Raw genomic sequence first — 27,185 nt, forward strand, 5'->3', positions numbered from 1 at the left:
AAGAGAACGTAAGTGTTTGAAGATTGAACATAGACACCTGCATATGGGAAGGATGAGTTGATATGTCACTGGAGAATACTAGAGGAGGGTGGGAATAGGTCATTACAGGCCATGCAAGTAAAGACAAGAAGCTTCTGTTTGATATGGTGCAGAAATGAAACCAGAGGAGAGATTAAGAGGCAGGAATGATCTGGCCTAAGTTACAAGCTAGAGAGTGATCGCTGCAGCTGCATTCTAGTTGAGAATGAACAGGGAGAAATTGCATTTTTAGAGAAGGATGTTGCAGAGGTTCAAGGTCACTGGAGCGTGGATGCAGGTTTGATCTGTGACGATGAATAGGAAAGGTCGTAATATGAGCTGTTACTCAGCAAGATTCTTAAGATTTGGCCAAAGTCTGGACGTGATCTGGAGATGAGGAATTAGATACAGGGTGTCAAACCTTATCTGGGACATGAGTCACTTTTACACGTCAGATTAAGAATGTGAGCCAGACAAACATCTACCACTGAAAATGGATGATGGAATAGGTACATGCCAAACTAATGCTTATGGCATAATATTCTGATAGCAATCACACTGGAGCCAAATACAGAGGTAATGTAACTCTGTCCAGCTACCTTGAGATGCCCTGTTTGTACATCCAAGGATTGCATTAGCCTCTTTTAGGCTACAGCATTATTTGTCTGTCATACCTACTTAGACACTAAGCCGTCAGGGGCACCGACTGCCTCTTGCTATGTGATGTACAGTGCCTAACACAGACAATTCAGGCAATAACTAGAGACAGTAGGAGTAAAGAAAGCAGAGAGAAAATGCGCAAACCTTCTCCCTACAAAAGGCTTAAATACATTAATTCAAAGCATGCATTCTATGTAGAGAGGAGATAGGGGATAATTTTCTGATAAAAGCATCGGTGTAGGAAGGTTCTGCATTTGCTGAAATGTGGGGGAAAAACCCAGTGATATCTCAAAAATTTCTGCTTGATGGAAAAAAGTGTTTCCCACCTAACAGTACTCTGGGCATATACCACAAGGTCACGTCCTCAGTGCCTCTCAGTTACACAATTTCCCTTGATCAGCTAAGTGTATTCCCTGGTTCTCACTGCAGCGGTGATACACTATGCAAGAAAGAACGAAAGAAATACAGCATACTGCCTTTACAAAAGTGTACTAAGGACATTTTTAAAATATGTAAATACATTGAACAAAATATCTCACTAAAAGTTCCCCTGGCAGCCTCAAGACACCCAGTATTTCCGTTGTGTTATTTTTCTAATCATCTCTGTTTAGAGTTTGCCAGCGAATGCATTTCAGAGATTCATGACACATTCTACTTTTGGACGGCTTTGAATCAGCTGGCAGTAAATGTGGAAAAATCGTTATTCCTAATGAAGAAATATTGATGACAAAACAGCATTTCGAGGACAACGTTGACCATAAGTCAACGATGTAAGAAGATTTTCCCCTCTCTCCCTCCGCTTTCCTAGTTACTTTTATCCAAGGGTTTTCAAGCATTTCCCAGGCACGTGGGATTCCTCAGGGCACCTATGTCAGACAGGCACAATTATTCCATTTTAAAGGGATACAGGAGCAGTGTTCATCCATTAGGACAACAGTGTAACCCCAGACCTTAACTGCCAGTACACCTTAATTGAGTTCAGTCACAGTGATAGAGATCCCGCAACTCATAAGCACCCAACAGGTCCTGGGTTCCTTCATTTATCCAAAGGGAATAAAATAGTAATCTCTGATCCATGAGACAGGGTTTACTGCCTTCCCATAGAGCATGGGAGGTATGTGTCAGACTGTGACTTTCACGGCAAGATGTGTTGACCGTATTTGTCCCAGAGTTATGCCAACACTTTGGCACTCAGGGCACTGCAATAATAGTATGAAGGGAAACCCAAAGGTAGTTTGTACATTTTGTAGGAAACGATGGTATTTTTCTCATGTTATCCTTGCCTTCCTTACCTACCTTTTTTTTTGCATTTGAACTCAGACTTCTCACTGTGTGGGAAGCTCTTGGCAATGGCTTATTGTGCCAGGATCCAAGCTTGAAATGTCTCCGTTTGACAGTAGCAGGCTGTATGCATCAGTTATCTTACACAGCCTTTGGACACGAGACAGATCAATCTTAATTCCCTCTTCTTCAGCAGACGTCAGAAAACACAATCTTTCACAGAAAACAGAGCTTCATGCTGCAACGTGTGCCTGTAACACTTCATAAATTAAATCCAAGGCCACGATTTAATTACCATGTCCTGGTTATTCTGCTTTAACTGCGTTGCACTTGTACTCCAGATGTACAGGTCCCTGCAGTGACCTACTTGTCATTTGTACTGTGCTTGTCCAGCAGTAGCTGCACTCTCCTGTTGTCTGTGTCCCTTTCTTCCAACCATGATACAACTTCATATTCTCACTTTGCTTGGCTGCAAACCTGACACATTCCCAGTATGCCCTGGAGGTCTCATTCCACTCCACACAGCAAATGCACTGCAACGGCGCAGGCTCACGCTGCTAATGCTTTACTCCACCTTTTCAAATGCCTCTCCATGCTGCTCACCACAAGGTTACTATCCCAGCCAGTCACTGGCAGTCATGCTGACTCTTTCCAACACCCTGGGAAAGCAGAGGACTGTTAGGACACCCAACATGCAGGTGGGGAACTTGAGACCCACACAGGTTAAATAACTTGCTGAGAGTCACACAGGAGTTTGTGATGGAGCCAAGAACTAATAACACATCTTCTCTATCCCAGTCTAGTCTCTTTAACCACAAGACCATCTCTGAAAACACTTGACGGTGAGACAGGCTTGCAGCACAAAAACCCCTCCATTGCAGACGGAGCTCCCAGCACCAGCCCTGCTGGAATCCCCTCTCTGGCTGGAGGAACGTGCTCCCTATGCAGGCCACACTGTTGCTCTCTGGCAGCCTGGCTGAACTGTGTAGCAACTGAGGATGAAGAGTTTTGCACCTCTGCTACTGTCCTCTATTTATTGAGAGAGGAAGAAAGGCCTGTGTTTCCTTCAACAGCCACGTGGTGATGGTCCCTGTCCTTTACACATCTACATCATCGTCTCCTCAACTCCCTGGAACACAAAAGACAATTCAGCTCGTTCCTGATATAAAGCAGATTATGATGAGTTCTTACCAATGTGGTAGATATACCTTCCTAGATTATTGCAACCATAATGCATCACTGCCACAAAATAAAGGTTCAGATAGGACCACTCCTGATTTTTCCACAAAGCTATAAAAATTCAAGTTGAACAGGATCTTGAGAGGTCATAGAAACTATCTTACTGCCTCGAAGGCAGGATCAACTCTCTCTACAACATTCTTGACACATACTTGTTTAACCTGTTCCTAAGAACCTCCAGCAACGGAGATTTCACCAACAACTTGGGCAAAAAATTTCAGTGAGTACCTAACCTTATCACTAGCAAGTCTTTCTTTCCATCCAACCAAAATGTCCCTTGCAGTAATCAAAGCCAATGCCTTTTTACTCTACTCATGACGGACATAGAATACACAGGGGCTTGGTTTGGTCTACACGAGCTGTACGGGACCTAAAGCAAAGTTGTCCCCGCTCTGCCTCAGGTAAGGCGCCTCGCAATGTAGGCAAATGTTGATCTGACCGTATGCCCAACACGTCGATGAGGTACCAGTCCCCAGCTTGGGTGATCTGCAGTGAGTGTCCCAGCCCAGTGGGGGTCAGTGATGCTCTACAATATTTAAGGTCCCAGAAACTTTTTTTGCAGCATGCTCTGTTTTTTTTTTTGTTGTTGTGTTTTTTTTTTCATTTGTTACATTGTGTCAGCTTTTTGGCACATGTTTTACCATGTGCAAAACGGTTGAAATAGAGCCTCAGTAACATCTGGAGACAAAAGAAACAGGGTGAAAAAAAGAGTGCAAGAGAGGAAACATTCCTCCCTTTGCTGATCAATCAAGAAAATGCAAGGATGAGAGTAAAACGTACTGTATTTCCTTTATAAATGTTTCCTTTAATGCTGATGAAAGTTGCCAGATGACAGAGACTACAGTTGTATATCCACTGAAGAGCCCCAGCTTGGGAAACAGAGGAGCGAGTTATTCGCGTAGCTCTGCCAGGCGCTCTCAGCCGGGGCATGGGTCGCTGTCTCTGGAAGCAACAGCAATTCCTCCTCCAGCCCCTGCCTCCCCCCCAGCTCTCCAACACCTCAAACAGGGTGCCACGTCCCATGTTGCTTCCTGGGCACCCCTTGCTACCTGCTTCTCTCCACTACTGCTCCCAGCCTGGGCTTAATGCTAGGCATGGATACGATAAAGAAAAGTAGTTTTAGGTTGCAAGTATAGAGTTGGATGAAAGAAGTAACATTTCATGAATTTTTTTTTTTATTAAAAAGATGCCTGTGTTTGGGAGCGAGACTTTCAAAGCACTGATTTGCACCAAAAACCCCAGCTGACAAATGCTTAACTAAATCAGGAATGTAATAATTTCATTTGTTAAAAAAAAATAATTTTAAAAAATTCCTGCTTTCACAAAAGTCCCCCACCTTCCCGTGCTCTCACTCCTCTCCTTCAGGGGAAACTGATCACATATAGGAAGTTAAAAAAGCAAGAGACATAAAAAACTCCTTTTTTTCCAAAATAAAAATGGGGCAGAATTTAAAGGCTGTGAGAAAGTGGGGCTTTCCCACACTTTCAGAAGCTGAAAAAGCTCTTAGTTTACTTTAATAGGAAAATGAGATTTTTTAAAAAAAGACAACTCTTCTCCTTGGAACACATCACTAACGTCAAAATCTTATTTTTTTAGTGAGACCTTACCATTACACGGCACCCAGGGATCAGCCTCAGCAGCTCCTCACTAAAACCCTGGGGAGGGGCTGAAGGCAAGGGCACCAGTCAAGTCCTAGCATGGCAAGCAGGGAAACCCTCTCTGGGGAACTTATCCCAAAGCTGATACTGTGAGGTTTTGTCCCTCCTGGGAAGGGCCTTACTGAGGGAAACTGTTGCTGGCAGCGCTGTGGATCAGGCAAATTTTGGCAGTTCTGGTGTTCACAACAGCAACAACCACTGAGCCAGGTCCCTTTGCACTTACACTTCCAAAGCCACGTTGCATGATAAACCCTGGACAGTGGAAGTTGAGCAGCCATGCTTGTCTGAATCTTCTGCAGGGAAAGGAAGGCAGGATAGGAGGCAGAAATTATTTTTCCTCCCACCCTCAATGGGCAATGGGCAGGTGGGGATTTCCTGGGTGATCCCCTGTCCACTGGGCTTGCTTTGTAATGCTGCACCAGATTTCAGGATCCTCTTTTGGAAATCCACAAAAAAATCCCTTGCAATTACTGGGAGGGCCAGTAGTGGAAGCCTCAGCCAGTGGCTATGTGGGGGCAGCTCACCCCGGCGCGTCTGTGCCCCCTCACAGGTGTCCCTCCAAGCTTGCTGTCCCAACTTGCTTGCCCAGTGACTCAGGAGATTAGACTTGCTGGTAGAGCAGTGGAGGGTAGTTTCAGGGGCTGCTGCACCCAACCCTGTATGTAAGTGGCGGCTGCAAAACAGAGCAGATCTGGAGGCCAGACAAGCTGGTCTCCTCTTCAGATGCTTAGTGTTCGTTACGCAACGGTTCGTGTGTCTTCTCCCACCCACTCCTCCAGGTGGGGAGGACCAGTGACAGGCTGCCCACAGGCTCATGCTGCTGCTCAGTGCAAACATGCCTTAAATGTAGATCAAATTCTCCTTAGCACTTGCTTTCTTAAGAGCTGAACCGAGGGTGCAGTCAGAAGGGACCAGCTAAGACTCACACTAATATAGACAGCAACTTTTATGTCTACGTCAAAAAATTAGTTGTCTTTTTTTGTGTTCCCAAAGGACTACAGCTAGGTTTGCCACTTGCAGCATGAAAGCAGTCCCAAGGAGTACAAGCAGAGGGTCAAGGCCCTGCACTGTTAGGTGCTGAACAAAGACAGAGCAAACAACATTCCCTTTCCCGAAGACTTTCACCCCCAACTGCTTCCATGTTGCACAAGGGCACTTCAAACCACTTCTGTCCCCCCAGCACAGCCAACCCATTTCATAAGCCCAGGACAGGCGCCATCAGTATGTTCACCAGACTCAAGCCCAGCCAAAAATCACATCCGCTGCTGGGCATGAATGACTCAATTCACTCTTCCATAGCCTGGCTGTGCTCCAGCTGGTATTCGGCAGCTTGTCCCTGCCTTGCTGCTTCACTGGGAGGATGGTGGCATGAAATGATTTTTACCAAAGGCTCTGTTCAGCAGAGGTGAAAACGCCTGAGTTAACGGCTAAGTTTTGAGTCAGAGATGTTTCCCATGCCAATGGCTCTGGCCTACCAACCTGGCATGCCTCCTGCATACCTGCCTGGGGAAAAATGTCAGACAAAAACCAAGAAACAGGGAGGGAATCTGTCTTCCCCCTGCCAAAAGTGAAAAAAAAAAAAAAAAAAAAAAAGAAAGGCTGGATCCCACAAAGATTAGAGTCCCGAACAAAGAGCAGTTCTTATATCACCAACAGCTCTGAGGCCTGGGGTTTTCAAAGGTGTCTGACTGCATTAGAAGATGTCCCTCCGAATTTCAACCAGCACCTCATTTGTCTAACATCTTTTGAAAACACTGCTTTTCACAATCTGGCATAAGCCCAAAGCTTCCTTGCTGTTTTGAAACATGCGCTGTCCGCGTGTCGACAGCAGCCCTGCCATAAATCACAGCCATCAGGCGCTGGAAACCGCCTCACCTGTATGCCGACCATCCACTGTCCCTTGCACTGAATTCCATCACTCCAAATTTCTCAGCAGCTGGAATCAACTAACTCTGTTTTTTCTTGTTAAAGCAACCTACTGGACAGAGGCTTCCTTCTTCGCCCCAAAATCTGGGACTTTTCCAACCAGGTGCAAGGTCCAATATTTGTTTACTCTCTTGGACAAGTAACAGGAGCTTTACAACCTGGGATGGAAAGGCACTCCCATTCTGGAGGGGACGTGCAACATTTGTTTCTACTCAGGATGACCAGACATGTCATAACCTTAAAATGTGACATTGGTATTAAGAGCAAAAGTCCTTTTAAAATAACATTTGATGTTGGTGACACCATATTAATTATACTCATGTAATTATGCAGTAATTACAATTCTGCTCATCCTTTGTGTCATGAGACCTGCTTTTTCTGGCTGAGGAAGACGGAAAGTAATACTGATAACTCTCTAAACTATTTTCAAAATGACCTCCCTGTAGCACATGATACATATCTGGAGTCCATGATGGAGAAGTATGATATCAAGTATCCATAGATAATTATTCTCACCAGATTGTCACATTCTCAGAGCTTGACAGAAAAGGAGACGAAAGTTTTCTTGCTTGGCCTCCATTAGAAGTGAATTAGTGTAAAACATGAGACATATAGTTATAAAAATTATTATTTTATTTAAAGAAAGTATGTGAAAAACCCATCTGCACAATTGCATGTGTCACACTCACACATCCTACAGCTTCTGATACATAATTAGCAAGGCTTAAAAATATTAAGTTAAAAAAACCTCACACCGTAAAGCCAAGCTCTTTAGTGGCCCTGCTCTGTCTGACTGCTGTTTGAGGTGGTGGCTTAGACTCTAGAGACTGTTGACTAACAGTAGGAGACATGGGAAATGTGGGTCTGATCCATATTGTCATGATACAGATTGTCCTACATTTAACCTGAAGTCATCCGTGAGGAGGCTCTGATGTTGATCAGCATCTACAAAGGCATGCCCAAAGTATTACTCATCATATTTCTAAGGTGGAAGGTTCTTTCTAAATTGGCTTCCGCACGAAGTGCGCCAATCCCTGTCTCCTGAATTATTCACACAATTCTTGACCTGAGAATTTTGCGACAATGGAAACTGAAACCCCAAAAGCTTTCGCTCCTTGTGACAGGGCTGAACCAACTGGAAAGGACCGATCCGATATCCAGAGGTCATGATGAGTCCTGCCAGTCCAATGCCCTTGAGCGGGCATTAGAAAAAGCTATCATCAGCGGGAATTATAAGCGTTTGCCAAAAACTCGGTGTTGAAAGCCTCCTGAAACTCCCAAACCAGTGACGGCAACCTCCGTATGAAGAAAGTTGGCATATCGTTGTGCTCTGAACTTTCAGGGTGCTCTTTACTGGTTTCCTACATACATGGGAGTTCACTGCGAAGACAGTAAGTATATTTAATCCTCATTAAGCACTTTGGTATGACAGTAGGGAAAACTGATGGACTTGTTTACATGTGATAACAGAATCATTTGAAATCCACTAGACCTCCAAATTTAGATCTGAGGTATGTGTAGAGACTCTCATTTCAGTTTATCCCAGGCCTGATTTTAACTGATGTAAACTTAGTCACCTTCAGGTACTTTTGAATTTACATGAACAATCCCAGAAAGCCAGTGCTGGTTTAAGTCAGTTGGTTTCCATTTGCACCCAAAACGATGCAACTCTGTTATGTTGACAAAGTCAGATGCGATGGGTAGATTGGGGAAGCTATTATTCACACCCCAGCATAGGAAACCGTGTGGGAGATTTCTGTCCCAGTGAAAGAATACAACTTGCAAAAGTGAGCATCCAAACAGAGAATTGCAGCAATGTGAGACCCAATGCAAATGCGTGAGACTTCAAACATTTTTGAAATATCTTTCACTGTTTTGCACTGCTCTAAGCTCCCCCTTTGCAGCCTCTGTACAGATGAGGACCTGTGAAATCACATGCATTATGCAGCTCCTGGGAAGTCTCCGGCCCATGTTCTAGACCAGATGACTCCAGAAGCATTTGAGTTAAGCTTCAGATCCATGTCCAAACATTAGAACACCTGGAAAAAGTCTAAATTCCAGTCCTGCTTCACAAGAAAGTCAAAGCCACCTCTTCACAACAAGAAATAGCCTAGCATTCTGGAAACTACAGACTAAAGATTTATAAACTTCTTTTCCTGCAGATGAGCCCTGTCTGAGGTACTAAGAGTCACCACGGGATATTCCTAGCTAAGAGGGACACAAAATTAGTAAAACACTTGCCCAGGGGAAACAATATGACTACCTCATTTTACAGTGTTATTTCCGTTGCATATTGTTTTGTTCTCTCCTGTCCCCAGAGCACAAGCATGAAGCCACTGCACACACTGATCTCCTGAGAGCTTAGGCTATATTTAGTCAGCCAAGCTGATATCAGTTTGAGCATCTTCTAGTCAACACACACCTATTGAGATGTGACCCACTATGCGTCACGATTAGACAATTAGATGCTCCAAAACATCATCCTGTAAAATGTTACTTGTTCTTCCGAACAGCTGCAGTTTTCCTAGGGCTCTTGTAATCAGGCATTTGCTGGATGCACACCATTCCTACTTGCTGCCTAACAGCTGTTATTCATAGTCTCAGGACTTTGGTCATTTGCAAGAGACCCAAGGCCACAGTTCAGCCTTCTTCTCTTCCCTTCTAAATGAAAGTGAGTTATTCAGCAAAAGGCAATAGGCAGTGAGACTGTGTGTGAACACCTTGCAATTGTACAAAACACAAGGAAGTCAAGGCTTGCAGACCTGAAACAGCTTAGTTAAGGCTCCTTACCCAATGCCATGCTATAATCAGAGCAAAGAAATAACAGCAAAACCACCAAGATCCCAAGACTAATTGGCTTTCTATGAAATACTGTTTTTGTTTAAAAGACCAAGCCACACTTAGATCAATGGGCCTTACGAACAAAGCCTTTTACTCATGAACATGGCATGACCAGGGCTAGCTCAGGGCACAGATTTGCAACCCCAGAAGAGCAATGTCCCTCTGCCCTAAGCTTGGGGGTGGCCTCTTCTCAGATGAACATCTCTGACCCGCCTGCTGAGGCTCCTGAAACTTGTGTTATCTGCACAGTTTTTTGCCTAAGCCCTCTAGACCTGAAAGTACGTGTCTCTCCCCTGCGTGAGCAAACAGAGCAGTTTCCATTCCTCACTTGGTATTGAGACAGCAGTGCAGAAAGAGACTGAAAGAGTTTAAATGACAAGCTTTCACTAGGAGCTGGCCATATAACTGACACAGCCCATCTGGCTCTTCTCAGCCGCCCTTCTGAAGGAGGGATGCCATAGAGATGGCAATACACCAGCTGTGCACATCTGCAGTGCACATGCTCCACTTTCTTCACCTTTTGAATTATGCCTGTGAAAAAAAAAAGTGGAAATAATTCTGACCATAAGCAACCTCCCTTTTTCACTCCCTTCCTCTTCTCTTTGCCTTGCTTGGAAATTGAGTATACACAGAATATGAGGTTATGATTGTAGGTTGTGGCCATCAGTAGTGGCCTAACGGAATTACACGTGCATGGCACACTGAAGCCTTGTGCTTTGCCATTTTATCTTTAGAAGAAGCCAATGTTTTTAGACATATACAGATGGAATGATGGAATATTTAAAAATGTCCCACTCGAAACATCCACTCTTATTGCAGCCATACCCTCCCCAGTCTTGTCCTCCCTCCACACCTTCCTCTCCCCTCTAAACACACTGGATTTGCCAATACTGGAGATAGGCACACTTCACAAGACCATGCAGGCATTGAAAGCTGCATCAGTTGATGTGAGATGCTGAAATGGAGAATGGGAAAGAAAGGATCACCAGGGTCCATGCAGCATCCTGCACAATATTCATATGCACACAGACACACACACATGTGTATATATATGCATTTTAGGATTCTCAATAATTTCAGCCGCAGGACAGAAATGAGAAGCAGCTGCCCAGCTCATGGAGATGACAATGAGAGCACATGACCAGAATTAGCTCCATGTTGGCAGTGATGATTGCTAGGACTTCCCTGTCCAGAAGAGGTGACTGCACATGACAGTCTTCTGCAGAGCATAAATGACCCACATTGGCATTCCTTCCAAACGTCTCCCTCCAGGAAAGCTCAGCTAGACACAATTCCTTAGCTCATGCCATCACAAACAATCGCTGCGTTAAAAAGAGACGGAAAGTCAGCATTGTCACGTCCCAGCCATTCATCAACACAAGACAAAAGCAAAGGTAAAAGACTTTGGACTTTCTGCAGGTTTTTTTTGGAAGACAGCAGCTGTATTCACTTGCCTTTCAGGGCAAGCAGATAATGAGGAAATAGTGGCATTTTAAAAGCTGGGTTTTTTTCAGAGTATAATTTTAAATGACAACAAAACCAACCAAAACCCCCACAAAAACTTCCCCTACTTCCAACCTGCCCTCACATAAAATGCTGCACACCATCCGCCCGGTCTGCCCCTGACAGCACAGACAGAATCAGAACACACGCTTACTAGACAGTAAGTTATTAACCTCTCAAGATATTGCCTGCAACCAGAATTTGTTGAGGAAATTGTGTATTAAAGCTGCACACTGCTGCTAACTGAACACAGCTGAAAACTGATTCACAGCTTTAAACAAATAGTTTAGCATGGCTGGGACAGTAATTTGGAAAGGTCTTATGAGAGAAAACCATTCACATCCCAAGTCTAGGTGCCTGTCTTTAGCTGCGGACAGTGTCCTCTTACACTTTGGAAAACGGTTGCACCCACACCTCTAAACTCTCTACAAAGGTGTCTGTTACTGCCTCGCAGTTGTACTGAACCACTGTATTCAATGTGGAGATTAATTTCATCAATTGTTAAAACACGTACACCTACCTATGCTGTCCTCTTTTGACCCTGGTGCTGTGACCATAGTTTTTCAGGGGTTAAGTTCTCACTTTTAGCTCACTCTACCAGAGGCAACTATTTCTACATCTCTGTGTATGCCTTGCCAGACACACAAGGAAAAAAAGAAAAATAAATGCAAATGAGCAAGTTCATAAATGAAAGCTGGTGACGAGGTATCAGATGTGGTCTCCCGTCTCCGGTTTGTACCCACAGTGATCCTATTGCTATTGAAGTTTTCCATTTCCCTCAATGGGGTTGGCTCAGGCAGGGCCACAGGACAGGCACGGTGCTTTGCCACACTCTTCTAATCAGCTGACAAAATCTGCGCTGGCACAGTCCAGGCAGGTGACATCTTAACAGCAAGTTTCTCAAGTCAAAACAGGTTTACTCTTGGCTGCTGGTAGCCTTCCAAATGTCTGCCCAGGGCTGGCTTCTCGTGATCTGCCTGCCAGTTTGGGATGACAGTCTCCTGACTTCTGAGCACCACTTGTGACCTTGGGCTGTAGTCAGAGACGTGAAAACTGTGTTCGTGTCCAAGATGACATGCTGAACAGCAAGGTGCATTTGCAGACATGAAAACAGTGCAACTCACTAAAAGCAGCAGGGAAGTTTGGCTACTTTTGATTCTTTTCATTCTTTTAATCCTCCTGTACCTCTTTGCACCACCAAGAAACACTCTGTATTGATTATGCTGACACTGACAGCAGAGCTGGAATTTTTTTTTTTTGCACATCTCAGATGAGAAAGTGGGTTATGATTCATCTCACACAATCTGAGTCAAAGCGATTCCTTAAAAAAAATAAAGAAAAGAAAAGAAAAAAACCAAACAGTTTTGATGCATTTCCATCAGAAGAGAACAGGCTGGAGAACACTCAGCAAATGAGATAGCCCCATTTAATTCTTTTTTTACCACATTTCCCTCTCAGATAAAATCTGGCCTTTCCCCCCAACTAAACTTCAAATGACACTCAAAATACCCTCAAAAGTTACTGGCAAGAGACAAACCACCGTATCAAAAAAGACAGCATGAGACAAACGCCACCAGAAGAAGAAAAAACCAATGCCGTGCAGTGCCCCGCGCCCACCCCTGTGGAACGGTGATTGCTAGACTGGAAAGTAACAGGTTACTATGGTGAATTATCAGTTTTCCTAATAGCCTTGAACTATCTAAATGCTGAAGTGTGATAGCATTAGTGAATACATAGTATTAACAGAGTTTAAAATTATGAAGTGTGCTCCTAGAGCACTTTCCCCCCCTTTTCTTACTTTCACAGCCATGTGAAACAGGGCCTGTGACCTAAATGCTGGGAAGACCTTCAGACTGTTTGTGATTCCTCATCAGACAAGGCTCACGGGTCCATTTTGTTGGTTTTCACATAAAATAGAATGTGGTCATGGCTGCGGGTAAGTCACGGGACTTGAAGGAATTCTAGGCTCAATTCCCACTTTGCTACTGGTTCTCTGCATGACTCTGGGTGAGTCATCTAAACTCTGACCGTCAGCCCCTCGCTTGTAAATTAAGAACAATAATAATTTCCTGGTCCTTTCCATATTTTCAGTTTGGGAGGTCTGAAGGATGCATACTGTTTCCTACTTCATGTTTAATTTGCACATAGTGCAGCATGACCACAGTCTTCCTAGCAGGCCTTAGATGTTACAGCAGTATAAATAAGCCATAAAATAACATGGAAGCAACTGCAAATTTTGTGCAACCAGCTTCAAACAAGAGGTGAGCTGTTTTCAGCTTCAAAAAAGCAAAAGAAAGGTTAATTTATGCCAGGTCATGTGCATAACTAACTCAAAAAAAAAAAAAAAAGAGATATTAAACTGTTTTCATGTTACTGGGACAAAGATTTGTCCATGACTACTGGTGTGGTTTCTAACTCCAGCTCCAAAACTGCCTGTATCTCTCCCCACAACTTAGCCATAAGTTATGACCAGAAAAGAATGTCCTGAGGCTTAAAACACTCCATAGCTCTATCTGAAGTGAAAATTATTTCTATAAAACTACAATCCAGAAAAATATTCTCACTCATTCATAGAAATACACACATACACTCCCTCTTAAAATACCTGTGTGTGAGAATTTAGTGCTTATGAAATCCTGGATGGAAACTCCTGGTTTCACTCATCTCCATGAAACAGATCTAACAGGAGGAGAAGGAGAACAAACCTTCTCCATCCCACGTGCACCTAGACTAACAGTCTGCTTCCAGCTCCTGGCCCCCTCGAGGAGATTCCCAACCAGGGGTCCTCCGGGAGCCACAATTTATGGTTTTTAGTGAGGTGATGACGTACCCACAGAGAACCCCCCTGAGACCAGCCAACTCATTTCATGTGGGGCAGGAAACAGCCATAAGGTAGGTCACACTTTCGCTTCTTAATGACCTGAGTTAGCTACGGACTAATGACCTGCAGAAGACTTGATGGCTCATTATCAATTCTTCAGTCATTTCCGTCCACAGAGAGTTTACTTTAGCCATGTAAGTTTATCACGAACAAGCCGGATTCTCTTCAAACTGCTTCTCATATAAAAGTAGAAAGATTTACTTTGTTTTCCTGCAGGACTATTAATTTTGGGGGGTTTGGATAGTAGCCTCGTCACTGTCAAGAGTCTTTTCAGAAGAAGACTGAGCTTTGCTATCCCTTTGTACAGTTCATAGCTGTACGGGCCCTATCACAACGTAAGAAATGTCTACCACCCTCGTGGATGAATTTTTCTTCCATGGATATGCTAATTTTTAAACATTCTGAAGAATCCCGTAGGATACTTCTGTACTTTAGAAAGACACATCCCTGATATTTCATTATCACATTTCACTCCTCTTAGAAGACAGCAGGAAATTGTCAGCTTTCACTTACTGATTGTTGGGACAAACCTAATTCCACTCATGGCCTGAAACTCACCTTTCTTTCACAGCACACAGGTGATCATGGAAATCCCTTTGCTAAAATGCTAGCTTGGCACTCCACACTTATTCTCCATTAAATGACTCTGAAACAAATCAGTTCTGTTTAAAAGTAAAACTACGTCTAGCTTGACTGCCAGCAATTCAAGCTAAACAAGGGACTTAAAAACACGAAGGAAGTCATGCTGCTTCCTACCTGTTCCAGCTGGCTTTTTATCACCTACAGTAACAAGAGTTAGATCACTTCTGTGAAGCAGCGCTGATCTCTGAAGAGACTGTGTTTCAGAAACACTCATGATGCAAAGTCTCATCCACTCTTGCGTGGATAAGAGGCAGGAAAAGGGAATGTAAGTGTCCTGCCTCCCGGCACATGTGGGTACCAGGTGCTCAGGGCTTATAGGAGTGTGACATTCCCTCATTCCCCACTGCTACATCTGCTTGATCTTCATTAAGAGATGTGCACTCAAGACTTTATAAGACTAAGATCCCTGGCATAAAAAGGTCTAGGTGCTTAGCTTCACAAAACATTTTTCCCACCGCTACTGCAGAGTAGAATGTGAATCACTTCAATAGCAGGAAGAATCAAACTTTTGCACCCATTTACACAGTCTTTCAAATGCTGAAAAGCAACTTAAACAAGCTCAGCTTCTGTGTCCCTGTTTTCTCTTGCCTTTTTCATGGCTGGAGAAAAATACCTGTAGACATAGTATATCTTCCTCTCCAACCACTCATGGGCCTCCTCTTTTTCTCTTCCCACTTTGGAACTGTGGGCCAAAATTCACCCTATAGGTTGCACTGAAACTGTCCTTATAAATTTGGTCTCCAAACTCTATCAGCACTTTAGGTGCAAGAATGCTGGCAGTCACAGGACTCCCTGAAAGCAAGCTAGACAGAGGTGGCAAGCATTGACAGAAGTGAGACTGAAGAAACAGGCTCTGAAAGCCATTTACCAGGGTAATTAAAGCCCCTGGGGATCAGAGGGAGGTGACTCCCCTTGCGGCAGGCCACAAGAGGGCAGCTGGGTGTTGATGGTATCGCACTATGACCTCCCTGAGCGCAGGCTGTTCCCAGCCTTCGTAGCCTGTACACAAATGATGGAATATGGCTTGAACATAAAAAATAATAACTTGAACTAAAATGGTGAAAAGGGTCCCCATTATATGTCTGTTCTTCCTGCTTTTGTGAGTGGTTACATAACAGAAAATGACTGTCGGCTCATCAGTCGTTGAAAATTTAACCTACTATTTTCTGACCCAGATGTTGTTCAGATGAGGACGTATTCTATCTTGCACCAGAAACCCCGCCTTTAAACAAAAGGCATGATGACACATCACATTACATGCAAAATTATGATGTAATTATGCTCTTGTAATAATAAGCTGCAACTTTTAATGATAACCTTTTCAGAAGAGACATAGGAATACAGGCAAGATATGATAACTTTCATTTTCTTTTTCTGGTGGCAATTCAGTTGAATCTAAGAGGCTACCTGAGCCTCTCAGAGGCTATGGAAATGCCTAACAAAAACTGAAATGCAATGCAGAACATGTTCAATTTAGAGACATTGGAACTGTTCCGTGCAAAGTGCCACTTCGAAGGAAACAAAGACACCATGAACTGAAGGAAGACGTACCTGGACAACCTAGTGTGACTCCTCATCTGAAGCTTCTAGGACTTTACCACACTCTCTCCCATATCTTACTCGGACTGCTACTTGCTAACCCATGTCCCACCTCTCAAGAAGTAAAATTAGGGAACACCTTTGACACGATTCGGACACCAGGTCTCTGGTCCTAGTGAAGGAATTTTAGCTTATGAATGAAAGCCTAATGGAGACGCAAAGCCAGTGAGTGGAAAGGTAGACAGAGCCTTGATAGATTCAATACTGGTGCCACTTATGGTTCTTTAGTCTTAACTGTGACACAGCTTCTCAAAGAACCATTGGAAATGAAGGCTTCTCCATGGGGGGCACTCATACAACTGCTGTTGTTAATTAGCTCCTGTCTGAAGGACTATGCAGATTAGGTACCCTGCAAATAGGGTGAAAGAGGGAAAAAAGGGAGTTTGGAAAAGTAAAATGACCTGCCAAGTCTCACAAGAGGCCAGGATGAGAAGCAGAAAAGGAAGTCAAGCATCCTGCTTGTTGGCCTTGTTCCTCAGCCTAACTCCACAACACCTCTCGTATTGTCAAAGTCAGAGCGTACAGCAAATATACATAAGAAAACTACATATCCCAAATTATCAGCCCTGAGACAAATCAAGGTCCCTTTATTGCACAAATGAGTATTTTCAACAGGACCATCTTTCCCCCCTGTGCATTCTTATAGCACACTGGAACTACAAAAGGAGACTGCTACGTTATCAAATACATAAACTGGTAGTTCCTTTGGTAGCTCTGAGCACTTACGGTAAAATACCAGCAAAAGTTTCTTCCCACCATTGAGGGAAACTCCTCTGCTCTGGGGAGTGACTCAGCTGGGACATAGTCCAGAAGGCAACAGGAGATGAGGGGCCCCGATGGCACTTTTCCAGTCTTAATCAGCACTGTCTGCATGGTGATAGAGACCAATAAGCTGCCAGAAGCAATTTCTTTCTATAAGACTTGAAACAGTGGTCTAGAACAGTTGCAATCTTTGTGTGTGTGCATTCTGGGTTTTTTTTTAATGCAAAATCAAAGGCTTTAATTCTCTGTGGTGGCCAACAAACAATTTTGATAGTTTCATCCTAATCTCCCGTAAATATCCATTTCTACACCCCCAACTTTACCCAGTTTCCACTCCACAAAGTATTCTTTTTTTTTCAACAGATCAGACATACCTATCTGCAATAGCACATTGAACAATGGGGAGGGCTGTGACAGAGAGAAACCATCCTCACTGCACAGTGCATAACACATTTGGGAATCCTTTCTAATACAAAGGGATTTGATTAAAGACAGCCAACTACCACAGATCAGCAACTGAATCAGCAGCAAAGAAGGAGGAGTAACTTAGACTTAAGACACTTCAATTTGCTGATCTGGCAAGGACTTCCCAGGATAAGGCACTCCATAAGTCACTCCATAACCTACAGGAGGGTAGGGGGGGACATACACCAAATATCGAGGTGCTTAGACTTAGTATGGTAGCGTGGCCTTTCAACAAAACTAAATTAGGCAGAATACCCAGCATGCATGTTTAACTCATAAAAATTCAAAGTGTGGTGTTTTTTTTTAATTATTGTGCTTAGTGATGATATTTCCATGCTTAAGCACTGCATTGCCAATGGCAGCTAGAGGACTTCCCAGTGCTGCTGTGCTAAGTCTAGGCAACAAATAGCTGCAAACCGATCTTGCTGCACCGAAGTATGTCTCCAGCATGCTGCTTCTGGCTCTCACCTTGAACCTGGGCTCCCCAGGAATGCAGTGTGAACCATGCTGTGCTGCCAGCAGTGTGTGCTTGCATAAGTGATCACTGGCTCAACAGTTCCCCCAACTCTGAAACCACCTTCTGGAATTTCCACCTAGGGAAGCTGCAGAGAGGTGTAGTGAGCACAGACCTGATGGAACTGTCCTGCTCCTGAACTCAGTTCACCTGGTCTGCCAGCAGTACCAGACAGCATTTCCAGGGCAAAGAGACAACTGTAGTGGCTCCTACTCCTCTTCCCCCTCCAGGAACCTGCACTGTGCCCACTCCTGAATCAAGATGGCTTGATCGAAAACCAGAGGTATGGTAAATGAAACTGCAGAAAGAAGATGGTTACAGAAAAGATCCCAGAGTACTCATGGGCCAAATGAAATGACCTTTCTTCAGCCTGACAGTTCAAATGTAATTATTCCAACAAATTATTTTCATGACTTAATATAACGCCTTGCAGCTTTCTAGCAAGGTTAACTAGATTCCTCAATTCAAAACCTATCTGCTCTTAACCAACTTTTAATATGCTGAAATCCAGTTTTCTAAATTCAAACTAATAAAAGTGATTAGCTGACAGCTATCTGGTGTGCTACAATTACCATGGCATTTAGACCTCAGGCAGAAGATATTTAATGCAAATCAGAGTCAATGTCTCTGCCCATTTATCCTTTTTCTGATTATTTGATCAATGTGCCATATGAATCTTGTACAATCCACGCTACCATGCTCAACAAATAAGAACAAAGGCAGAGATATTGGTTGAGACAGTTAACCAAAGTTGAAAGACTCTTTTTTCCCTCCCACACTTAATTTGCTCTTTCCACGTGAGCATGAAGTTACTGAAAGGCACTGGCTGACAGCTCAAGTAGATGGGTATTTAGCTCTGACATAGCCAGAATTAGGACAAAACTCCCTGACTGCACTGCCGCATCAAAAAGCCTCACCCGCTCTCACTCCAGAGACCATCTTCCTCTGGGAGTAGCTCAGGCTGGAACAAACCTAGGAGGACGAGGGAAGCCTACCTCCTTGATTTCATCCAACCATAAAAAGCAGTTTTGCTCCAGGACTGCTGGTTTTGGTTTATGGTTTTCTTGGTAGGTATATAATTAGTTGTGGCTGTGTCTCCCAAGTGGCTTCATGGGACACAGCATGCTCAGAGAGCTGAGGAGGAATTCAGCCCAACACATGGTTCTTCTGCACATGAAGAATCCAAGGCTGGATACCTCTTCAGAGATGATTTTCAGTGGCATAGACTCAGTACAACTAGAAGACGAATTAGGTGCACCTTGTAATTAAACATCACCTGCCCAAGGTAGGACTAGGGTTGGAGTTTGGTTTTCATTTTCCAGCTTCTATCATGCATTATTATTCCATCTTTGGTCATGCTACTGCTTATATAAACAACACCGGCAAAACTTCTGAATGCTCTGGAACCTCATTTCCATCTTCTTGTCTCCTGCTGAATTAAGAGCTATTGGCATGGCATCAGTCTGACCTCCCATCTGATAGCCAAATTGATGACCTAACATTGAGACACTTTGCATTCCAACTCTTTGAGCTATGTGTCCTTTTTGGATGAAAAAACTTTGATGCGCCACACTCTCAGAGAAGAGCCATCTCAGTGGTACAGTATTAGCCTGCAAAACCCAAGCATTTCAGCTTCATAAATACAAGCACTAAACAAAACTAAAGCACTTCAGGAAGCAATTTCTGAGCTGTGAGGAAAATTAATCACTAGAACAGCTTATCAGGGTAGGTGGTTGACTCACCATTGCTTGAAGTCTTTAAGATAAGATGAAATTTTTTTTTTAAGTCATGATTCAATCATGTTTCTGAGAGAAACTAAGAGTAGGACATTAGGCAGTATAATGGCAAGGCCTTTCTGACCTTGGATCCTGTGAAGCTCCAGGTTCTTTGTTCACCTGCCTACCTTCCTGGGCTATGAGGAGAACTGCGTGGTCTTTGGTCCATCAGCCATTTCCTGCCACTCACAGCTCTGCATTAAGAAAATGACTGTAATAAAATCTCATGCTTCAGGGCTTCAGCCATTTGCCTGAAGGGAACAGGAAAAAGGTTTCTCCCTCTTGCCTGCCTGTGCTAATGGCTAAACACGTTATGTTTGTTTGATTGTTGCTTCGCTTTTAAAATATCAGAGAGCGAACACAAATGGATGGGGGCAGAGATGAAGTCAAACGCAGCAGCATAGAAAATGCTCTGGGGTTATCCTCTCTTCAGTTAGTCATTCTTGCTCACACCTCATATCTGTGCTAGTCATCAACTCTGATGACTATCAATGTCAGAAGAGATGAGGGTGGAGACCATAGAAGGTAGAAGGTACTGATAGAGAATGGGGTCTTATATCAACCCTATCTTCACAGGCAATGTTTGTTTGATGAGAACATCTTGACCTTCTCAGGTAATCAGATACTTGTCACTGCAAGATCCTTGTTTATTAGTGAAACCTTGGTCCCACCTGCTTTCTGATTAAACCAAACCACGAAAGTTTCTTTAAGCCAGAAATGTTTTGGTCCAAATAAAATCTATAGCAAATAGACCTAGGGGGCAATCTAAATGAAGTTTTTAAGAAAAGATGAAATGAAGGAAGATAAAGAACACAGAATGAATGGCCTACCCTAGTCTTTAACTGTACAAACTACAGCAGTTTGTTTCCTAACAACACTATCACCCAAGCCTGTAAGAAACTAAGCATACAGACAAGATGCACCAAATGTGCCCAAGGCTCTTGACTTTAATTCAGTGTTCAGAGGCCATATCACCTGTGTTTTATATAAAGGCAAGACATATATTTTACGCCTATAGATGTCTCAGAAAATTCTGTTCTATACCACTTAAGAAGGAAATTAGCTGCTTATCTTTTTCCAGGCAAGGAAATGACATGGTTATGAGCAAATCAGTTCAGATTTGTTTTCCTCGTACTTGTTGGACCCAGTTCTGGGCTAACAGGTTCCCATGTAAAACCAACCTGATTGACTCAAAATGGACTTTCTTTTAATCTATGCCAGCATACAGAAAATGAAAATCCATGCCTTGGGAGCAGAACACATTTATGTTGCCAGGTTTTTTGCAGCTGCAATGAGAAGGGATGGGGCAGGTGGGCAAGACAGTGCACTGCACCTGAATTCAGTCTTATAGCCTAGAAGCTGGGGTCAGATGGTGTGAAAATGAACCAGAGACTGAGAAATTCAACTTTATAACCAGAAAGACTATAAACATACAGCAAGTGAGCATGAGATTTATGCTGAAATTACAGAGGAACTCCTACGGATGATTGCACATCCAGCCCAAGCATGGAAAGCAAATCCATCAATAAGAATGTCACTACATTAACAGTGCAGCTGCCAGGCCTCCCCGTTACTGAACCTGGTAAATACAGAAAGGGGCTACGAACACTTATGACGTGGCAATGCTCACCAAAGTAGTCATCAGAGGGTGGATTTTCCATGTCATACAGCATTTTCTTGGTCAGATGTTCCAGCTCATCCTCAGGCCTGAAGGCAGGAGTGCTTGATGCAGGTCCGGAACTTGGATACCCACTCTGAAAAAGAGAAGACAAACAGTCTGTGATGTGGTATAAAAGCATTCGCCCACAGTAAGAGGGCACATTGGCTGTTCAGTGTTGAACTTCATTCTTTGTCATATTTTTGCTTTTTTTAAAAACAAAAATTCACGCTAGTAAACATCTCATTTAGTGTAATGAAAACGGACTCCTAAAAACATCCAGTGAAGTGCTGTATATCCTCCTAGAATGAGAAGTATTCTGTGCCTCATAATTAGCTGTCTACTGGGTAGCACATAATAATAAATAAAAGGAGAAAATTATTCCAAGGATAACTTGATACAAACATTTTCCAACACTGAAAAAGGCTTTGGAAGCATTTCAGTTTGGATTTGGCAAAAGCTCCCATCACTTAACAACGCAATATAAAAGATGCTAGAACAATCATTCCTACAGTGGTGGAGTATATTGACAAAGATAGATAATCCCGAGCTGCTAGTTATGTTCTCTTTTTGTTTGTTTTGACACAAATCCTGCTGTTAACATTAGTGAGAGTAGGAGCTGGTCCACAGATTTTTAGTACTAGGGATACAAATGTTTTAATATGTGCTTAGAAACCAAGACCTCTTGGCCTTCATACGCTAACAGCTGGCATGCAGTATTTGCAGTCTCTCTCAATGAGTCTTCTCCCTGGAAAACCATAGAAATACGGGCATTTCTTGAGAAGCACAGAAATAGTCTCATGCCTAGAAGTTTCTTAGAAGAAGCTAAGTTTGGTGTCCATAATGAGAAATTTGGTCACTGCAGGATTAAAAAATGCTGACACCAGCTTTCCTTGTATGCACTGCTTTCTTGAAAGACTTGCATGTGAAAACTAACTTATGAAATGCAGCATTTCGGTAAAGCAAGTGATTTCATTGATTAATTGCTGCCTTCATCAAAGATTGGACCTTAGATATGAAACTTATGAGCCTCAGTCTACAAGGAAGCATTTTTCCATGCTCCATACCTACTCATATGGGAAGAAAATGTAAAATCACTGAAGACACAATCCACTGGCCACCTCTTTCTGGCTTAGAGAGATTACACTGACATGATGAATCTTTATTGAGCCAGTCATGTTCAACAAGGAACAGCAGCTTTAAAGCACTGCAAGAGAATTAACCAAATGCTTTCACACTTTTTTCTTTCAGGCAAGAAGGAGATTTCAAATGAGACATCAATCAATGTAGAGAAGGTCTCAAAACGGCGCTTAGCAGTAATACTTCAATCATCCACTCCCAGAAACCAAACACTTGCATGTTCCTGACCTTTTCATATTTATTTTCCTAGGGCCCATGCTAAGCTGTACACCATCACCCCCCTCACTTCTTGACCTGATCTATCTCACAGGTGCTGCACCCATGAGCACGACCGCACTCCCTGGAAGTGCTGGATTTGCCGCGCACATGCAATAGGGCAGTTGCACCCGCTGCCTGCCCGCCAACTGCTCTCTAACAGAGTAGCAGCAGTGCACAAGGGAGGTGGGTGGCATGGTCCCCTGGAAGAAAGGACACCTGGAATAAGCCCCAGGCTGGATGAATTTCCCTGGAGGGCTGCGTGAGGTCTATTTGCCACATGTTCAGATGTTTTATTTTCCTGCTCAGGGATTTTGTTCTGAGCAATATTGAAGGATTTTGTACATTTGTCCAGGACTTCTGGATGCCTAGAAGTTGTTCTGAGGAAGGTGTTCAGCATCTGGAAATCCTGAACGTCCAGACACACCTCAGTACACCCTACTGTACAAATGCAACCACGCTGATGAGTTTGGGTTACCACAACTTTATTTTTTTAATATGGGGAGACAGACCTGTATGGTGCACAGGCCTTGTATTTGCTTTCCAAGTCCTGTAAGTGCTGTCTCTGTGGGATATGTAATCTTGGAGGGGATAAGGCTACTCGTACGACTAGGAGTTTCAGAGCCAGGTACTTGACCCAGCACACTCAGATGCCCTTGCCAGTGCTTTGTGGCTGTTTTTAGAAGACCAGTCGACAACTATTTCATTAGAAATAATAAATAGCATAACCCTAAAAAAAGGTTTATTAATAAGCCAATTAAAGGTGCCAAATGTAAAACATTTAATCTTGGAACAACCTATTTTCTTCCTTTGCTCTCTCGTTCCTAAGACCTGATCATGAATCTTGCCCGAACGTATATTTTAACACAGCAAGTGCAGCCAAGGATTTATTAGCTTGAGAAATCAATCTGGCAACTGGGCCTCTTAAAATATTATTCCATCTATTGTACCTATTTCAGTTTCCATGCAGAAGGAATGACCATCGCCACCCCATCAAATGAGACTCTTTCCCTAGACTTTACATGGAGAAGACTACAGCACAAAGCTGATGATGGCCCCATCCCTGTATTTCTCCCATTAGCAATCACCACTGCAGCACGGACACGTGGAAGCACCATGCTCCAGCCTTTCTGCTAGGCTCTGTCCACACATAATCTGAAACACTGCTTTTACCCTTGGGCCTTATAATAGAAATGGACCAAAACAGAAGGCACGAGCGGCTGTCTGTTCAGAGAAAAAGGAAGCAAGATGCATGGAGCTGAAGTGATTTGCCCATCATCACATGCGGGCTCTCAGGCAAAGACAAAACCTGCAGCTAGGCTGCTGCGAGTCCCACATCTTCAGCCTCGCACACAGCCCACCGGGGCCAGCCTCAGCACTGCAGACCTACGCTGGCCACTCCCTGACCCAAAGGCACCTCATCTGCAGGCCACCACCAGCCAGGCTTCGGCAGGACACCCTGGGCAGGCAATGTGTGAAGCCTCTCCCTCTCTTCCATGCCAGCTTCCCACACCGCCCAGTTGGGGGCCCTGCTCGTGCCCACTTCAGTAAGCTGTGCCACTTAAAAGGAAAGACCAAAATCTGCCGATTTTCAGTTCTGTCTGACTTTCTCTGGTTTTGGAGACCACGTTGCCTTGTACACACAATAAATAGGCTGCTCTCGTATTTTATCTACATTGCACTTTTCCAAACCAGGCAGATTTCTTATCCAGTACCCAATGTCAGCAAAAATAACAAACACCAACCACATTGTTATGAGATGCTTTAACTTATTTTGACTAAAATGCTATGCCTTTTTGACCAACATTTAAGCAGTGCTAGGCATATCTTTTTCCTCCTTGCATGGCACATGCTGACTATGTGCCTCCTGGAAAATGCATTTCATGCATATGAACATGCTGTTGAGTTTGCTGGGACACGCACGCACACACACATAGACAGAAAAGTGTAACCTTAGCCCAATCTAAAATGCTTGTTCCAGCAAAACAGTTTCCTTCCTCCTCCTTTGTTAGGTCAGGGAAAAAATATAAATCTGGCTTTCCTTACAAAACAGAGCTGTGTTGTTGTTACTAAACTTCCTCTATTTTCTCCTGATCTGTAAAATGATCAAGGCTGCCTAGAAATCCAATTTCTGTCTAATCTACCACAGTTATCTTCATGCATTTTCCCCACTATGCCTCGATGCACATAAATATATATTTCTGAGCTACAGACAGGTCAAAGCTGGGGCCAAATTGCAACATGGCCTCCAAAATCCTCCAAGCATCCCTCTGCCTCACTAATCCCAGCAAAGTCAGGGATGATAAACTGACCCATGAAAATGGAAAAGAGCCTTAGTTGACAAAAAGCCAGCATGCTTTGGGAGCAGGAGCACCCGAGTCCCACCCTTGCTACTGCCATCAAATACCAAGCAACCTCATGGAAGAGCACAACGATTGCAGTTACATGTGCAGATGCAAATGCATTCACTAAGAAACACTGTCCTGCATGCTTAGTTAATGGGATGTCTACAAAAATGCCAGCATTCCCAGGGTTAAACACCACAGCAGAAAATATCTTCATGCTACAAACGAAAGGAAGTGATTTAATTGTTTGTGCCACTCTCAAAGCGCTGCAACAACATCTGGCTCATCTTCCTCATTAGAGTTCAGTTCCTAAAAAGCCAGGTCAAAAGAAGCAGTCGCGTGGAATCACTGAATAATTATTTTGGTATGCGAAGTTGATACGTGTTTCAGTGCTTCTCTGGCACATGTTTTCTACCCCAGACCTCACTGGTAATCAGCTGTCTCTGATGTAATGGCTGTCCAGAAAAGGGAGCTCTGCAGTTAGTGAGGTGCAGTCACAAACATGAACCTTCCTCATCCACATATAAATTTTTACCCAAATGGGTAAAAACCACAATTCAAAATCTGCAAAGACATCTGAAGATGACACTGTGATGAATGCACCATCATTCAGAGTGCACTGTATATGGTCATTTTTCTTGTCCATTTGCAAGTGTTGTAGAAGAAGCTGTTTCTCTCTGAGAGAAAATAACTTCAATTATGTGTTCCCAATTACAGAAACGTGGAAATTATCTTCTTTTCAGAAGGTAGAATTAGCCTAATTTGGAATTGAAAGACAGCCAGAAACATCTTTCACTGATACTTTCCCTTTCATTTTTTTCTTCTTGCTCATCTGCATAAAGTTAGCACTTCCCTCTCACTTCACTTACCAAAACTGATCATCAGTTAAATAAACAGTTAAATAGCATCGCAGCACATTTTTTATTCAATGGTCTGACAAAGACCATACTTTTTCATTTAAGTTATTGAGTGTCCAAAACAATCGCAAACTTTCAGACCAAAAAATCCATCATGGTGCCACATCTCTCATGAGTCGAGCTCCCAAAGAAATACCAAGATTGCCTGCAGCTGTAATTCAGTTTATAATTGGCCAACGGATCTCTCTTCCAGAGGATATGCACTGGAAAAAATATTTTAAAATATTTAATTTATTTTCTCAGTGAGAAGTTACAGCTGCTAGAGTACATACAGGTTCCTGAAAAGACAATTCTGCCTAGATTCCCTGCAACATGCACGTTCCTGGTCTATTCCTGGTCAGAGAATAACTCATCGAGATCACTTGAAGAAGCTGCCCTGCATGAGGAGGTACCCACTGACAGCCAGTGACCTCCCACCATGTGAGCAGCCCGAAATCACAAGTCTTTGGGCAGGCAGGGGCGAGGTCTCCTCCGGGACATGCCGGAGTGGGATAAGCCCCCGGTTTGCACACTGCCTACCTGCCCTGCCACTGCTTTCCACAGCAAACCAGCAATCCAGAGCAGGCAGCTCTGTCAGCAGAGCCCTCATTTGTAAAACACCAGCTTGCTTTGAAATAGGACACTTTCAAAACTACTTCAAAGCTCTAGAGGATTTTTTCTTTATTTTTAAACTTCATTATTGTAACTGTATCCTCACTTTAGCTATCTATGCACATTCCTGGTCCTGTTCTAATCCTGCTAAGCTCTTAGTTCCAATGATCCCTTGTGACAGTAATTTACACAGAATTTGAGCAATAATAATAAAAATATTTTTCTCTGGTTTAACTTCACAGCCTGCAATTTCACCCAAATATCTTTTTTTCTTACACTGTGAAACTGGGATTTAAGCAGGTGGAAGAGGAGGTCTCTTGTCTGATAGTTTTAAAAGGAAGAGAATAGAGCCAGAATGCAAAATCATTAAATAGCTGAGAAGTTCCCAGGAGTTCTGAAAATCAGGCTGCTCATAGAGATGCCCGTTTCAACTCTATGGAACCCAGGTTTTAGCTTATAGTCATGAAAACAAAATCTTGGTCTCTGCATACTGCTACTGAATTCAATAGGATCACC

The 27,185-nt window shown here is 43.3% G+C and overlaps 1 protein-coding gene across 10 annotated transcripts in view; it reads right to left on the reverse strand.

The window, feature by feature from the left end:
• LPP (LIM domain containing preferred translocation partner in lipoma) overlaps window positions 1–27,185 on the reverse strand; it is a 341,524-nt gene that overhangs the window by 50,345 nt on the left and 263,994 nt on the right. For all 10 annotated transcript variants that reach the window (XM_075098979.1, XM_075098982.1, XM_075098978.1 and 7 more), the window contains one exon: window positions 21,395–21,518. In XM_075098979.1, the coding sequence (XP_074955080.1) occupies window positions 21,395–21,518 (124 nt within the window). The remainder of the gene's footprint in view (window positions 1–21,394; window positions 21,519–27,185) is intronic.

Source organism: Phalacrocorax aristotelis, chromosome 7 (genome assembly GCF_949628215.1).
Source record: "Phalacrocorax aristotelis chromosome 7, bGulAri2.1, whole genome shotgun sequence".
Lineage (NCBI taxonomy): Eukaryota > Metazoa > Chordata > Aves > Suliformes > Phalacrocoracidae > Phalacrocorax > Phalacrocorax aristotelis.